The sequence below is a fragment of the Paroedura picta genome, chromosome 1, assembly GCF_049243985.1.
Source record: "Paroedura picta isolate Pp20150507F chromosome 1, Ppicta_v3.0, whole genome shotgun sequence".
Taxonomy (NCBI): domain Eukaryota; kingdom Metazoa; phylum Chordata; class Lepidosauria; order Squamata; family Gekkonidae; genus Paroedura; species Paroedura picta.
The window spans coordinates 98,290,281-98,307,866 of NC_135369.1; the positions used below are offsets into that span (position 1 = coordinate 98,290,281).

General features: G+C 42.9%; 1 protein-coding gene and 1 long non-coding RNA gene across 6 annotated transcripts in view; one reads left to right on the forward strand and one right to left on the reverse strand.

Moving 5' to 3' along the window:
* Positions 1-11,153, reverse strand: LOC143843366 (uncharacterized). 2 transcript variants are annotated; one of them, XR_013233541.1, is made up of 4 exons: positions 9,714-11,153; positions 5,121-5,188; positions 446-497; positions 27-119 (listed from the first exon to the last, which is right to left on the reverse strand). It is a non-coding gene; the product is annotated as an uncharacterized LOC143843366 (long non-coding RNA). The 2 variants fall into 2 exon arrangements; XR_013233542.1 differs by lacking the exon at positions 446-497 and having other exon boundaries at positions 1-119.
* Positions 11,093-17,586, forward strand: part of MTRF1L (mitochondrial translation release factor 1 like) — a 26,091-nt gene continuing 19,597 nt past the window's right edge. For 2 of the 4 annotated variants that reach the window (XM_077349218.1, XM_077349209.1), the window contains exons 1-4: positions 11,096-11,750; positions 13,167-13,246; positions 15,942-16,125; positions 17,391-17,554. In XM_077349218.1, the coding sequence (XP_077205333.1) occupies positions 11,303-11,750; positions 13,167-13,246; positions 15,942-16,125; positions 17,391-17,554 (876 nt within the window). In that variant the 5' untranslated portion in view covers positions 11,096-11,302. Of the gene's footprint in view, positions 11,751-13,166; positions 13,247-15,941; positions 16,126-17,390; positions 17,555-17,586 lie in introns of all 4 variants that reach the window. The other 2 variants (XM_077349227.1, XM_077349268.1) reach the window with 2 other exon arrangements.

Genomic DNA, 17,586 nt, shown 5'->3' on the forward strand with positions numbered 1-17,586 from the left:
CGTAGCTGAAAGATGTGCTGTGAGCCCTCATTTTATATTACAGCTGTCTTCACCTTAGCCGTTTAATAACATCTGGAACTGAGTTCCTGGAGAACTACAGTTTAGCACTACTCAGGCTACTGTGAAGAAAACAAACACACATAATGGTCTTTGTTAACGTTTCACCGAGGTCTTTCATGCCTGAGTTTGGAAGGGGGGGGGAATGTATTTGCCAAATCATATTTCTTTCATGCACCTTTCACAACTGCAGTCAAGACTGCAATGTTTTATAAAGAGTTTCCTTGTGTATCCTCACACTGCATGTGCAAAGCAAGAATGTTTCACTTGCCACTTAGTTGTTCCAATATTTAATCCAACAACATAAATTATATCTATATTTAAAGAAAACCTTTTGTGCAATACACAGTACGCAGAAACCATTGGATCAAGTAAGAAAGTAACTTACATATTTAAAAGTATGCTGACATTGAAAGTGTAGCAAGATTATTCCAAATGTTCTGTGGAATGAAATTCATTGTTATGTCAAACCGACAAACTTTCTATATAAGAGAAAAAGAGAGTTATTTACCATCATTTATTTAAAATTCAAAACAGGGGGATTCCTCTGGCTGTTGACTGCCAAAACGATGGCAGTTTCGTTACAGAGTTTGAAATGTCAAAATCCCAACAAAAAAGCACAAACCATACAATGGGATCCAGGTTGGGATGACATAGTCTATGCGCTGACATTGTTTTTATTGTTTTAAGAACAGAGAATCAATGTACATTTCAGATGTCAGATTCTGTAACTGATTTATTAAAGACTGGCTATCCAGTTATCTAATACTATTGTGTAATGTTATGTAATTCAGCAAAAAAAGAAAAGGAAAAAAAAACCCACAAAAATATCCACACACCCACATAACCAAGGTTGATAGTTTAATGTTTATTTTTTAAAGTTTAATTTAAAAAATGCCTACATGTAGCATTTCAGTCCATGTTGAGGACTAGCATCTTCTGTCTGTAAGATAATTTTCTTTTCTTAAAAGTGCTAATGTGTGTTTTTTCCACAAACTAAAACAAATTGTTATTTAAAGGATGGCTAAAGAAGACTAATGCAGTCTTCTGGCATCCACATTTTGAAGGATTCCTTGTGAGATTTAAAAACAACAACTTTGTTGTGAAGGTTTAGTTCATGTTCACCTTGAAATGGTTTGGCCCAAGTAGAACACCAATAGAGAGTTTCTTTGCAGATTATACCCTTTGCAGCTTGTTTAGTTTTACAGGCAGCTGCTTAATGTTCTTTTAAAACTTTTAATATTCCGATCTGTGTTTCGGCCTTAAGAAGATAATTTACGAAAACTCTCTTTTCATATATATCCAAAATGGTACTAAGGTATTCTCTTGGAGCTGCTTTTTAAAAATTGGACACTGAACAGATAAACATTGAAGCCTTCATTAATATTGAGAATGGTGGGCCTTATGCTCAAAGAGATTGAATAAGCCCAGTTGTTCTCCATTACATTAGTCTATTGATGTGAGTGAGCTCAATTCTTTTTAAAGTAAAATTGCTGTGATGCTGAGCAGAAGTGACTTCTCAGCCACCAGCCCATTGTCTGCATGTTATTCCCAAGGGTCAATCCCTGAGCTCACCACTGCATGGATGCAAACCACTCAGCGTGCTAATGCAGAAGCCTCATTCATTTCAGTGAAATTTGTACCAAAAGAGCACTCAATAGCTGGCCCTTTAAAGCTCTATTTCTGTGGCCAAAAGTATGTTAGCATAGTTATTTCTTGATAGGGAATCACACATAGAACTGGATCTTCCCATGACAGTGCCAGAGGTCATCCTTTCAGTGCCCACATACTATCAAGATATTTGCTGTTATGCTGTCCAGAGGTCTGTATGCCCCATTTTAAGTATTTATTTTCTGACCATTAGGCCATTTATTTGTTAAGGGGAGGGCTGTTTCTTTTTATACTACCTCTTCATATTTAATTTATTAAATAAGTGTCAAAGGGCAGACATGGGGAAATTTTACTTATTATTTACTTGAACTCTGTATGCTTTTAACTTGGGAAGGGAGGGAGACATGGACAATTTAGCTAGCTGTTTCTTATGCTCATTTGATTTTGTACTTTATATAGAATTCAGGAGATACGACTTCAAAGGGCTATTCTTTATTCCCTATGCAACTCTTTTCACTGTTGTAGTGTTTGACAAAATGGGGGTTAAAACAGAAAAAAAGAGAGAATTCTGCAAAGCAGAAAACATAAAAAGATCTGTTTACACTGGCGTTGCTGACTATCCTACCATACTCAGCACTTTTAAAATATATTGTTGTTTATGAAATTGTAGATTAAAATGCAAGACAACTTATTTATAAAAAAAACATTCTTTTAATAAATACCTGTTTTGTCGGAAAATATTATTGTGTTATGACATACTTTATTCATGTTGGTTAGTTATTTACCATTATGAATAAATTTTAAAGATATATCTCTGAAGATGTTTACAAAACAAAAAGTTTTTTTCCCCCTGAAGGAGGAGGGAGGGGGAAGGTCAACAAAGAATTGCCTCCTCCTACTGTGAAATTCTCATAACAAAATAAATTGAAGATACTTTTTTTTCCTGACAAGTTGAATTAACTGTGGTATTATATGTCTATAGCACCACAGCTGAAGTTGTATTAATTACGGTATTCAGCATATAGTTCTCTGTCTGTATATATTTATATGGTGTGAATTCAGGTTTGTTACAGTATTTGAGACACAATTATCTATGGTGCACACAACTAGGTACTATGTAATTAGATAATATCGCATGTATACACTTTTCAGTATTTAGACTTCATATTTTTGATGTTACTATTTGATGGTGACCTGTTAAAGAGAAGCTATCTTTATAAGATACTTTTAATACAGTTGGCAAGTTGTCAGTTTGACAGAATATCTTTTTCTTTTTTTCTTTTTTTTGAGGAAACTTAGTAAATTCTAAATATAAGGGCCTGAAAATACTATCCTGAATTCTAGCACAGGACTTCCTTTTATCTGTATTTGGAAATATATAGCATTTAAACCAACATTTCAAAAATTGTGTTGGTATAATATTGCAATGAGATTGTGTTAACATTTTGATCCAAATCCTTATTTTTAAAGGATTTGTAGATTGAACATATGGGATAACAGTTTTGAAATGTTCTTCCTAAGAATGAATGTATACTTTAAGTCAATGGGATACATGCCCTTTTTTTACACAAGTTGTTGGTATTACATTCTGTGATGATAAGAACTGCAAGGTATATTTCATGGCAGTTTTAGATATTTCAAACAACTCCGTTTTCCACTAGATGTTAGGGGGAGTGGGCTAGAGCATAACATAATCTCATTGCTATGAGTATATTTGCAAACTGTGAGCAATCTATGATTCAAACAAGAGGATTGTGCATGTAATATACAATAACCTTTTTTAAACAGATGCCAGTTATGCTTACTACTTATAGACATATAGATTTAAAATGTATTTAATTCTCATTTTGGATTTTCATGAGACCACATATATACAAAATAAATATAATTCTTTTGAATAAAAATAATGTGAATAAATTATATATACAATCTGGTTGTTCAAAAACCTATATGTCTCTCATTTATACGAATTTTCTGCATCTTTTTATTGAATTAAATGGACTCTAAATTACCAAACTCTTTATGCCAGTAACTTCACTCTCCTATGTATCTGGGATTATAACTAGCCACAGAGTGGCATGAAACACAGAGAAAACATCCCTCTCCTTCATATGTTGTGATTCCTTTCATTATAAGAGCAAGTCACCTGTAGTGTTTTTTAACCTTCCTTTCTTGAAGTTTTATGTTTATGTTATGGGCTTTTATTAGGCCCCAATTAAAGCATAGCTGGATGCTCAATCTACCTTCTGTATGGATTGCAATTTGACTGCAAATTTCAAGCAAGTCCATCAGACTTTGAAAAAACTTTTGGATCACATTCAGTATATTATTACACTTTCTCCACATCCCTTCCTGTCATCTTCCTGTTAAAAAGACAAAGTTTAAAAATATGCTTCAGTCTTGGGTGGGGAGTGGGATCTGTGTATTTTTTATTGTAGTCCATTTATTTTGCCTAGTGCTTGGATATGGATTTCAAATACTTGTGATTTGTATATTCTTTCATTATGTTGCCATGGCTGTATTTTTCTCCATCTGTTAGCTAATGTTTCCTGATATCCAATAGGGAAAAAATACTGACCAAAGGAGGGGTTTTCCTTGGCTGTCCTGGACATCATGGAGAGAAGGGAGACCATACAGCATGCCCCTCTAGTAGTCTACTGTTGCTCCTCTTAAGTGCCTGCTTGATCCAAAGCTGCGTATGTTCATGTTTCAAGTCCAGTGGCATCTTTAAGATGAACAAAGTTCTAAATCTATGCTCAAGTATGTTCATTTTGTATCTGGCAGGTGTATGTGTTCTCACACTGCCACCTGGGAACTGCAGTTCAATCCAATACATTTTGAGCATGTGCCAGCACAATAAGCTCCACTGACAGAAGAATGCTGCCAGCTGCACAGGCCAAAAGCAGCACGTGTACTGAATAGATGATTTTAAATATTTTGTATGGTCTCACTTTGCAGCCTAGGCACTGTTGTTTGATCCAGTCAGTTCCAAGCATGTGTTAAGTAGCTGTGCAAGTGCAAAAGTGGCAGGTGATTCTAAATTATGCATGGCCTGCCCAAGCATGAATGCACAATCCAAGCAAGCCAATACACATGAGCAATGGCTGTGAAGCCCAGCCACCAGCCCAACACTGTCACTGTGAAGATGAAAGCACACTCAAAACATTTGTTTTTAATGGGGAACAAGTCATCAAGCTAGTCAATTCAAGGATGCACAGACATTGCAAATGAGGAACGTAACTGCATACCAACTTATCCCTAAAAAAAGCACTGTAGCTTGTATAATAGTAGAAGCAAACTTCCATTCATACAATAGGGCAGGGATTCCTACCTAGTTCTTCTTCCCACTGCAGTCCTTGTGCTTGGTGCAGTGGTTAAGAGCAGTGGCTTCTAATCTGCAGAGCCAGTCCTCCACATGCAGCCAGCTAGGTGACCTGGGATTTGTTACTGACCTGTTTGAGCTGTTCTCACAGAGCAATTTCTCTCCAAGTTCTCTCTGCTCACCCTCTTCACAGGCTGTCTGTTTTGGGGAGACAAAGGGGATTTTCAGTCACTTGGAGACTCCTTTGGGTAGTGAAAGTAAGGTATAAAGACCAACTCTTCTTCAGCCCATGCAATTGCCGAGAGTTCCCAAATCTTTAGGAGCAACTGGCGGGGGGGGGGGGGGGGGCGCAGGGAGCTGAAGGTGGAAGGGGAATCAGGAGAGTCACATTCTGTGAGCTCTACTCCAGTTGAATTTTGTTATATCCAGAACCTGTATGTTAAAGTCCTGTGTATTTATTTATATATAAATACATATATCTTGCTTTTCCCTTTCAAAGTAATAATTCAATGTAGCTAATGAGAGAAATAGGAAACACACATGGGAGCTTCCCTGATTCTCTGGTCTTCAAAGAAGTTGAAAAGGAAACGGGGTAGGAGGCATCCTGATGAAAAACGGTCTCTCTGCTTCTGATGAATTATAGAAGTCCAGTAGACTCCAATGGGAAAGGGGCCAGGTGGCAACTGGGCTCCACAGAAAGGTTCCCCATATCTTTCTCCTAAATAACTACTTTGCTGATAAAGACTGGTTAACCCTCCAGAATATATATATGTGAAAATCCATAGTACCAGGAGGTTTTGAATTCATAGTAGTGTGCACTACTGTTGCGACGCAAGATCTCAGCCCAGTTCTTCAAGTGAAATATGGGCAGCTAATTCAATATTTATGCCTGGTTTTCCATCCAGGAAAGTTATGCCTTGAAATGCATGTGTATTGCAGATAGTTGGCCAGAATGCATATAGAACTGGGATCATGTCGTCCCTGTATCATGAGGAGGTATGTTTGTCAGAAATGGTGATGCATGAAAATTGCAGAACTTAACCATACCAGAAAAAGATCTGGTCATTTCTGCCTTTGGGATCTGGCTAGTCTAGTTTCATACCTGGTAGAAGAATGTGGCAATTCTAATTTCAAAAACTATGCTAATAATTAAATGGTCTCCATTAATGAAAGACCAGAGGAACCAAAGATAACCTGAGCCAGACAAAATCTGACAAGGAGCAGAGATGATGGGAGAATGGCGAAGCAACCATGATTATTAGTGGAGGGATAGGGATAATGTTACAATTTGCATTCTGAATAAAGCTGTTTGCTCCCATTGCTAAGAATCAGAAAATAAATCTACATTTTTTAAAATATCAAGAGTCTGTAACTTTTTTCCAACATCGCTGATAGCCAGTCTTAACTTCTTTCACCTCTTGTTCACCATCTGATAAAAACAGTCTCTGGTATTGAGGCTTCTATGATATGATCATTGTTATTAAATAACATTTATTTTTCTTTGTTTATGCCCTGCCTTTCTGCACAATGGGAACCCAAAACTTAATTTTTCTCTCAATTTTATCCGCATACCCCTGTGAGATAGGTTAGGCTGAGAGTGTGTGACCAGCCCAAGATCACCAAGCAAGATTCCATGGCAGAGTGGATATAACCCAGGCCTGCCAGACCCTAGTCCACCCTTTCTCAACATTTTTACCATTGAGAAACCCCTGAAGTGTTCATCAGGCTTCAAAAAACCCCAGAAGTGGCGTGATCATGCAGAATATGGTTGGGAAGCACAACTGTGTACACACCCACCCGGGACCCACCCCCTCCAGGCACATCGGCCATTTTGGGAGAGGGGGCAGGTTGACATGACCATATATGGTTGTATCACCCAATAAATGTTTAACCAATTTTTAAAAATATATTTAAAACTTAATTCCTACCCATGCAGTACACCCTCCAAAGGATGTCAAGAAACCCCAGGGCAGAAAAGGCCTGCCTTAGGCCAACACTGCAACCAAGCTGTCTGTCTGGTGCAATCTGATGCACAGAACATAGTTGAGTTTTCTGCTGATTTTCCAAATTTGTTAAATTCTAATAAATGTGTTGGAAGTATCGTCATTAGAAATATATTCTTAATTTTTATGTAAAAACTTTTGCTCACTGACCTTCCTAATATCATAAAGACTACTGGCATTTAAAAATTATTTTTTGAATTGACTTTGATAATGTTGGCAGTTTTCAGATTGTTAGGAATGTAGGTGTGAACTTGGTCCAGGCTGCAATTGGTAACCAATGCCGCTGCCTCAGCACCAGCTGAATAAGGGCCCTCCAAGATGTTCCACTGAGGACCCTGGCTGTTGCATTTTGCAGTGGCTGCAATTTCTGTATCAAGGACAAGGCTAGACCCGCATAAAGCGAGCTAAGAAATCAATCCTGGAGCTGACCGTCACATGGACACTGTGGCCAGGTGTTCTGGGGACCAATAGGGTGCTAGTAGCCTTGCCTGGCAAAGATGGAAAAACACCAGCTGCGCTACTCTTGTGACCTGCACCTCCATAGTAAGTGAGGTGTCCAATAGCACACCTAGATTCCAAGCACAGAGCGAGTTGTTAAGTTGCACCCCAGTCAGGGTGGGTAAACATGCATCCTGGTCTTCCCCCTTCCTTCCCAGCCACAGTACCTCTGTCTTAAAGAGGTTGAGGTTCAGCCGACTCTGCTTTAACCACCCAGCTATGGCTTCCGAACAATAGGTAAATGTATCTGGGGGGGAAGTCTGGTCAGCCATCCATGAGAAGATAGAGCTGAGTGTCATCTGCATACTGATGACAACCCATCCCAATATTCCTGACCAGTTGGGCCAGAAAGTACATAAAGATGTTAGAGCGTGGAGTAGAGGACCAACCCTGTGGAACCCCACATAGGAGTTAAAAGGGGCATGACAACTCATGCCCCCCCATGACCCTGTGTCCAGTTCCATAGGAAGGAGAGCAGCCACTGAAGGGCCGTCCCACAAATCTCGTTCCCTGCGAGGTGGTGGTCCAAAAGCTCATGGTCAACCACATCAAATGTTGTTGACAGATCTATTACGAGAATGGCCGAACCACCCCCATCTAGCTGGCACTGGAGATCATCCACCAAGGCGACCAGCACCATCTCCACCCCATTGCCAGGATAGAATCCTGACTGGTATGGATTGAGCACCGAAGTTTCCTCCACAAGGAGCTGATCCACATAAGGCAATGTAATCAGAGGTGTCAAACTCATTTGTTACAAGGGCCAGATCTGACATAAATGTCGCTTTGCCAGGCCGGGCCATGTATGCCATAAAAGGTAATGCCAGGTAATAAAGATAATACTTATCCAGTGTTCCACTTAATATTTGTGAAACAGCCCTGGGGGTGGAGTGTCCTGGCTGTCTGAAATAGAATAGGGCCAATTGGGGTGTGGCCCTCCCTCTCCAGCTCCCACCCTCCTTCCCCGGACGCTAGCCACTTCACTCTCAGATGCCTGAGAGAGACACACAGAGAGCCCTGCCAAAACACAAATGACCACTGATTACCTGCTATGGCTCCTGCTGCCAGGGAGAGAGATCTGCACCTGCCAGTGTCGCCTGGGTCCTAGCGCCCATTGCATTCCTGGTTGCAGTGGGCTCTCTTGCTAGTAACTTTATAAAGGATAGTAGCTGGTAAACTCCAACTTTATATGTCCTCACTATAAGGCCCCATGGGCTAAGGAGGGTGGACTGTAGAGTCAAGGGTTCAGCACTGGGCAAATGTCCCTTGCTGCCTGCAGGGGGACAAACCTCTTCTCCTGCTCGCTCCCATTGCCAATACTGTGATTCCAGGCCTCAGGGTAAAAACACAAAGCATCTGGAGGTTGTGAGCTCTCCCCTGCCGAAGAACCACCTTGGAAGGGGGCTGAGATGACACACTGAACTAACCCCCTTCACCTGCAGAAGCAGCAGAGCCACAATCCAGAAGTGAGGCCACATGCATGGCAGGACCAAGGCCAAGCAAAGCCCAATATGCCAGAGGCCCCTGTACAGCAGTGGCTGCCTCTGGCTAAGGCTACCAGGTGATCCATGGCAGGGTGATGCTGGGGGTTCAAGCCATGCTGTGGCCACTGCTCTAGGCTGAAGGCCGCTGGATCGTCTGACAAGGGAGCAGGCACCACACAAGGCCTTGCATGTGGCAGAGGCCTCAGGCTACCCAGTGACCAGTATAGCCAGAGATCGCTGGAACAGCCCCCCACCCTCCCAGGAGCAGCAACTGCCTGTGGCTGAAAGTCACAGTAATATATGGGGAAGGGGGGTGCGGCCATCCAGTCACATGCTTAGTAGGAGGACTAGGCTCTCAATGTGTGAAAGAGACTGCTGAAGAATACCCCCCTCCCTATAGTTTTTTTTTTCTAGATTCGGGCTGAATCAATTCAGTATATGGAGAATCACCCCAGTACCAAAATAGGGATTCAGCATACCCTATGGAGCCATAAAAGTCAATGGGAAATCTCTCTGGTCTATTCAGTGGTCTGGTGGAGGCTAGGGTTGAGGTAGAGGCACCAAATTTGCAGGTGGAGCCTTTACTCAAAACAATCCCCAAGTTTCAAAGAGATTGGTCCAGGAGATCCCCCCCCCCAACATCCACGGGGGGGGGGGAGCATAGCTAGGCAGCAGCACAAGCCCAGCAGAATGCCCCAGAGAATCCCTGTAGTGAAAGTGAACTAGTTCAATACTTACCAGCAAAACCAGTGCCAACCCAAAAGGACCAAGTCCGCATCAGAGAATCTTTGTAATAGAAGCTCAGTGGGAGGGGCATTTTTCCAGGGGCAGCAGAATCAGTGCAATGTACTTCAGCCCAGCAGCAGAACCCTGTGCCATTCTAATGATGCCAACAGCAGAGTTCAGAGACAACCTGCTAGTACCCAGACGTAGAACAGTGCCCCATGTGCCAACTCAACAGGGCTGCAGCACAGAATGACAATCCTGGTCCAAGAAGAACAGGTACATTTGAACACCCCTCCATAAAAGGTTCCATACAGCAATCAGATGCATCCTGCTTTGCCAATCCATCAACAGTTCCCAGCAATGTACATCCACCCTAAGCGTACAAAACTTATATTTTACTGGATCATATTTTCTCTGTGCTCTGCATTTAAAGTGCCCACACACTTTGTCCAGCGAAACTGGACCTTCCAAGGTCGAATTGCGATATCCTCCTCCCCTTCCCATTGCTATTCATTCATTCAATTTATAAACTGCCTATCTCGGTAGTCCGACTCTGCCAAGTTAACTCTGGCAAAGGGGCTTTCACTCATGAAACCTGACGCCCTAACAAATTGGCTCGTCTTTAAAGTGCAATTTCGTGCTCAGTTGCGCCCCACAGATCAGGGAAGGGAGTAGTTTGGAAAACAGGAGCAAAATCATCCGGTCTTCAGACCAACAGCCATTAATATGTAGGAAGGCTGATAAGACTGCGTGAGAGAGCACAAAAACCCCATTGACGAGCACCAGTTATTCTAGTGATTTATTAAATAGCATTCCTTTAAGGCCAATTAAAACGTTTCTAAAAATCCCCGCAGGCCAATTCCTTTGTACTAATCGGCCTGAACCGTGGCTGTGCGGTCTATCTGGATATTTAATATTGATATATCGTCCTCCCATAAGGCTCAGGACGGTTTTTGGCATGTCCGCCAGCCCTAGCTGTCGTTATTGTCATTTAAACGTTTCATTTTTCTGCCGCTGTTTTTCATTGTAATCGTTCAATTCTCGTGGACGAAACGCCATTGGATTGCTACGCACACGCTGAGCGGAAGCGATTTACGCCGAAGTGATCAGCGAAGCTTTGAAACAGAATCCAGCGAGGCAATACACCGGATCGTAGCCTTTCATCCGTCAACGTCACAGAGGAGCCAGGCGGACGAAGTAATCCTAGGCCGGCTATGCCAATCGTCTCGCCCTCTCTCCGAAACGCCTCCTTCCAAGTACAGCCGCTCCCGCCCCCGCCCCAATCACAATCGCCATGCCGGGAGCAGATACGGGCCCGTCCGGAAAATACCGAGGAAGGAGTCGGAAGGCCGGCATGCACTCGAGCCTTTTCGGAGACATGCCGAAGGGAGGCAGCCGCCGTTTACAGACACATCGAGTAGGGGGACCGCATGCGCAGGGAGTGGGGAAGGCGCTCATGGGAACTGTAGTCCACGAACATCTGGAGAGCCATAGTTAGCCACCCCTACATCTATGGAAAAGCGAATTAAAGACTGAACCGTAAACAGTGATGAAAGGGGGGGGGGAGACTGTTCAGACAACATTACCCCTTCCCGGTCCTTATGCGACATACGTGGCACTGCCCGGATATGAACCGGAGGCGGCTTCCCGCTTTGGGTCCCCCCCTCCCTCGAGGCGCACCACCAAATGACAACCGGAAGTGGGGCGCCTCTCCTCTCTCCCCGCCTGGCCATCCCGAGCGGCGGGTTGGTCCGCTTCCGGGCGTGGCGGAGTCGGCGGGGGGCATGTGGCGTTTCCTGGCGCGGCGTCTGCTGCAGAGACGGGTTCGTCGCCCTTCCGCCGTGGTCGGGCGGAGGCTCAGCAGCGTGCCTGATGTGCACGAGCTGTTCGCCATGCCGGCCCTGCAGCGCTTCCTGGAGCAGCAGCAGCAGCAGCAGCAGCAGCGAGCGGAGCAGTGCAGCAGGCCCCAGCAGCAGTTGACGGCGCTGCTTCGCCGCCTGAGGGCCGAGGAGCAGGACCTGCGCGACACGGAACGCCTGGCCCGGGAAGGTGAGCCCAGGGCCCCGCCTGCTTCCCCCGGGTCTGTTTCGGTCCCATTGACAGGCAGAAAGTCAGCAGGTGACGCCTCTCGTTCCTCCGGCCCCGTAATTGCAACCGTTGTACCTGGATCCATTTCTGTTTCCCCCCGACCTCTCTCCCGCTTTCAGTTGCCCTTGACGACGGCTGGGTACTTTCCTGCCTGGTCCGAGTCTACCGCAGCTGAGGAAGGTTCTTTCCTCATGAAAAATGTTTTGCCTGACAAGTTTAAGGCATAAATCAAGTATCATAAATCTATTTAATTCTTGACATGGCCAAATTTGTGGATGGTTGGACCTATGAACAAACAGGAGAGAGGTTTCTACAAACCTAACAAATGCCTCAGGTTTGTAGGGAAAAAATAGATTGGGTTTAAACACACACACACCAATAGAAGCTAGCACCTGTCGCTATATGAAAGGAATTCTCTCAGTGGCCATTGTTTGGCAACCACAGCAATATTTCCAGGTTTTGTGCCTTTCAGCGAAATGCAGGGGGAGAGGCCTGACAACAACCACTGAGCCACTTAACACCATGCAACTGGCACAATTCATGCAGGCCTGGCTGCTTGCTGCTGCTCAGCAGGAGCTGCCCTTGCATAGTGTTCCAGACAAGGATTTGGAGGATGCAGGTTTGAATCACCATTCTGCCATGAAAGCTCACTGGTGATTGCCCATCCTAACAAAGCACTTCATTAATACTTTAGATATTTGTTTTGATTTTCTCCCCAGTGATGACCCAAAAAGGGTTGCAACATAATTCTCCATCCCTCCATTTTATGCTCACCACAGGCCTAAGGGACAGAGTGAGCAACTGGTCCAGGATCCGGTTGAGCTATGTACTTCAGTGAGTTCCAGGCAGTGACACTAAATGCATACTGTCCAGGGGTCTGCAGCATATCAAATGATTTAGTCAAATAAAACAAATTGAATTATTGGAGGAAGATATTCATCTTGGATCAATCTAACAGAAATGCCCTCTTGACAAAGGTTTATAAAGAGGGTTATTTAAACACATTCTAAAGAATGAAGTAAGCTTACTTTTGATTACTTGTGTAAGAAAGAATCAGAAAAATATCTTATACCCCAAATATTCATAGTAGAAAATCAGATTTATTTACTTAAGAGGAATTCAAAGAATCTATTAAAGAACATGATACAGAGTTTGAAGGTGCAATCCTAAATGTGTTTAGGATTAAGTTGCCAGTCTAAACAGTGTTTGTTCTTTTTATAAATGGAACAGAAAAGCAATAATTCATGCTCCAAATAACAAAAGGAAGAATATTTTCATAAATGGATGTGGCTATGAAGCTTAACACAATACTTGTAGTAATTATGTTAATAAAAATTATATATAGTGGTTATAAAATAGTTTACTGTATTGTTCTAGACGAAAATGAAGATTTGCGGAAGCTTGCAGCGAAGGAAGTTGTTTCTTGTTGCAAAGAGATAGTAGAACTAAAACAACAGGTATTTCATTCTTAACACTATGATTGTTCATTTGTGATTGCAGTAGAGCAATGATTAAATTGAAACTTAACAAAGTTTAATCAGTCAAAAGAAGGCATAGAGAGAGTCTTTTTGTCAGGAAGCTGGGATTGTTGATACTGCTATTCTGATACTTGACATCTGATGTTAAACTAAATCATTGCTCAGTTTTCAATTTTACCTTTTTTGTATTTTAAAATTCAATATTAATGTTTTAACTTTGTTGATGTTTTGACAATATGATGTACACCAGTGTTTCCCAACCTTTTTATCACCGGGGACCGGTCAACGCTTGCCAATTTTACTGAGGCCTGGGGGTGGGGGTAGTCTTTTGCCGAGGGATGTTGCCGCTGCTGCCTGAGCCCCTGCTCCACTTGCTTTATCCCTGTGCCCCTGACTTCCTGCTGCCCACTGGGGGGCGCTGGCAGCAGCAGCTGAGCAGTGCCATGCCGAGGGGGAGCCCCAGCCATGGTGGCCACTGGAGAGCACCAAAGGTGAGCCGGCGGCAGAGTGGCAGGGCAGACCCCGAGGCAGCAGCCGGGGAGGAGTATGAGGAGGAGCTGCGGCCCGGTACCAACTGATCCACAGACCGGCACCAGTCCCCGGACCGGGGGTTGGGGATCACTGATGTACACCACCCTGAGCCAGTCCACTAGAGGGTTAGTATATAAATAAAATAAGATAAAATAATTATTTCCCAAACAGAGTCTGTCGACCTCTTGGAGTCTCATTTTATGCCACCTTTTGAGATGTGAGAACTACTGCAAATGTAGACTTCTTCCTCCCCCTTCACTCACTAATATATGGGTTTTTGAGTTGCATGCCTAATTAATCAGCAACTGGAAGTAAGGTTGGTTAATGTCCATAGGACCAAATCTTACATCATGGGATCTCACAGTGGCTCCCATGCTGCAAAGTCACTTTTTTGAATGATTCTCAAAATATAAGAGATGGACTAAGGTCAGTAGAGAGAAATTTAGCACAGTAGATAACAGGAGAAATGTATTATGGAAAACCTACTGTTCAAAGGTGAAAAGCTGCATTGTGGGGAAATTAAGAGAGAGAAAATAATTCAGTAAAATCTGACTGTAGGTTTTATAGAAATATAGTAAATTACTTATTCCCTTATATCCCACCTGCCTTTGCATTGGAGACCCAAAGGAGCTTACAGTGTTGCCACTTTCTCCTTTGTATATGAACAGCAACCCTGTAGGGTAAGTACTGCTGGGAGTATGTAACTCACCCAAGTTTTCACAGCAGACTTCCATGCAGAGTGGGGATTTGAATGTGAGTCTAACACTCTAACCATTGCACGAGAGAAGTATACTAGATTTTCTAGGGAGTGTCCCACCATCCATTAAAGGATGTGAAATAGCATTCTGTGCAAATGTTTAAGGTAGCAGGTGCCGAACTAAAAGCTTTAAGTCTTCTACTTGTTGCTGAAGTAGATCAGCTACTTCACTACAGTTTGATCTGTGCTTCCCCCCCCCCCAAAAAAAAACCCGTTGTAACAGTACTTGATGTGTAGCTGTAAATACTAGGGGGCTTTACGCACCGGGATCTTTGTAGCAAATTGGTCACTGAATGAAAAATCGCCATTTAAAATAGTGGAATTCGTCGTTATGCATACCTGCCTTTGTAGTGGAATCCAGTTGCGTTTTGTAGCGTTTCCCACAGGCTTCCGGTCTCGGCAGAAATCGCTAGAAAGGAAGCGCTATTGCCGAGCTCGTCCCGCCCCTGGCCGTCAAGCAGCCAATGGGCAGCCGTTAGCATGCTCCCAAACAGCCCCTTTCCCTTTAAGAAAGGCTTTTTTTTAAAAAAACAGACCCATTGCAACGAATCTGTGTTAATTCGTTGCAACGGAGAGACCCATCCAGCTGCCTGGTGTGTTTGAGCTGTCGTTTGATCGTTGCCACGCTCCCTCCGAGTGAAAAAAAAAAATCCCCCCCCCCCTCTCACGGGCCCGATTTTCGGCTGAATGAATGTGTAAAAAATAAAGGGAAAATACATCAGCAAACGGGCTTCTCTGTTCTTTGTGCTTAGTGACTGAAGGGGAGGGACTGAAGCCGGGGAAGCCTCTAAACTGAAAGAGGCTCGCTGGTGCGTTTATCCCCGCTCGCTCGGAGAAAAAAAAAATGGCGATCGTTTCGCCGGAAGATCAGAGAAGAGAGCCAGGGGGAGGGACTTTGTAGAAACCGCAACAATGTTAACGCACAGGTCTTTTTCGCTAGTGTTGCAGATTGGTTGCAGGTGTGTATCGCTTTCCGGAGGGTGAATCCACTTTTGGGGATTTCCCTGAAAGCGCTACAAGGAAGCGCTTTTTGCAGATTGGTTTCAGGTGTGTGGCAGATTGTCGATGACGTTGTGCATAACAGCAAATCAGTAGCGTTTTCAATTGGCAACCATTGTGCTATTTTGAAGGCGTGCAAAAAGCCCCTAGAAATGGTATGGGGTAGAGAGAAAATAATATGATGAATTGGTGGGTAGGTAATAACTTTAACTACTTGACAAACAAGTACTAGACTCGTATTAAAAACTGCTATAGTAAACAAAATTAAATGGCATGGTGGTGGTTTTACTTTGTTCCATTCCAACAAGATGATGTGATTTAAGTCAGATGAAAGGAATTTTATTGTTGATAAAAAAAATCAGAAAGCTATACTGTTTTGTATTGCAGATAATGATGCTTTTGATTCCTTCAGAAGAAATAGATGAAGGTGATCTTATCCTAGAAGCGACTGCTGGAGTTGGAGGACAAGAAGCAATGCTGTTCACAGCAGAGATGTTTGACATGTATCAACATTATGCTGCATATAAAAATTGGAGATTTGAAGTTCTGGGACATATGTCAAGTGATATAGGTAAGTAGTCCAAGCTCCTCTTTGGCCAGGATTTAAAAAAAAACACACACAAAACCTTAAGATACCTCCATGTAAGTGTCCTCTATTCTTTCAAATAGATAAGCTGCTTGAATTTGACAAAATCTAGTTTCTTGGTTCGCAAACACGTACTTCATACTGGATTTTTTTATTTGATGAAAAGAACATGTTGGGATTTCCATTAGGCAAACAAATCAGAGATCATTCATCCTCTGCCTAATCATTTTCAGGTTGGAATGGAGATACAGAGAGGCAAAAGCATTGTTGTTAGTTGTGAAGTCGTGTCCGACCCATCATGATCCCATGGACAGTGATCCTCCAGGCAAAAGCATAGAGAAGTACAAACAAACACAGAAATGGTTGCAGTTGTGGGGGGGGGGGGGGAGAACTATGTGTTGCACCTTGAGCTCCTGGGGAGGAGAATTACGGGATAAACCGTAATAAAGAGAAGTTTCATCTAGGTGTCTCTGATGCTTTTGTTTGTTGTAAACTGCTTTCCAATGCTGAGCATGTTCTGCTTTGGGCTACTTTGCTGTTAAATTCAGTGGTCAGTATTATTCAGATGTTATATTTTATAATCAGCTCATTCATTGACAGAGCCAGCTTGGTGTGGTAAAGAGCGGTGACTTCTAAACTGGCAAGCTGGGTTTGATTCCCTTCTCCTCCTCCACACGCAGCCAGCGGGGTGACCTTGGGCTCATCACAGCAGTGAAAAAGCTGTTCTGACCAATCAGTCCTGTTAGGCCTCTTTCAGCCTCACCTCCCTCACAGGGTGTCTGTTGTGGGGAGAGGAACAGGAAGGTGACTGTAAGCCGCTTTAGGACTCCTTCAAGTAGAGAAAAGCGGCATCTAAGAACCAACTCTTCTTCTGAATAGTTGTCTTTTACTTGTAATTCATACTAAATCCCAGTGAGAAATGAAGATTGTAAATGAAAATAAATTATTGAATTAAAGTAACATTTCATCTCGTATAGCCAATAGGATATGAAGAAGATAAGATATTTCAGACATGGAGAAGTAGAAGAGTTGCAAATGTTTAGAAGAAGTCTGATCTCAAAGTTTTGTTGTGTTGTAGTGAGGATTGATGCATACCTGTGATGTGGCAGAAGAACTGTCCATTATAATTAGAAGAAATAAATATTAAGCGCCTCAAAAGTAGGCACTGAAAAAAAAGACATGTTTAAATCCTTTAACAAGCTCTTCCAGTTGCATTACAATTTATTCAGGTTTTTATATTTTAATTTAAGGTGGTTTGAGACATGCATCTGCCTCTATAAGTGGTCTTGAAGCTTATAGACACATGAAGTTTGAAGGAGGAGTACATCGTGTACAACGAGTGCCTAAGACAGAGAAGCAAGGCCGCATTCACACTAGCACAATGACAGTAGCAGTATTACCACAACCCACTGAGGTATGTTTTGCTTTTGTTCTTATTCATCCCAC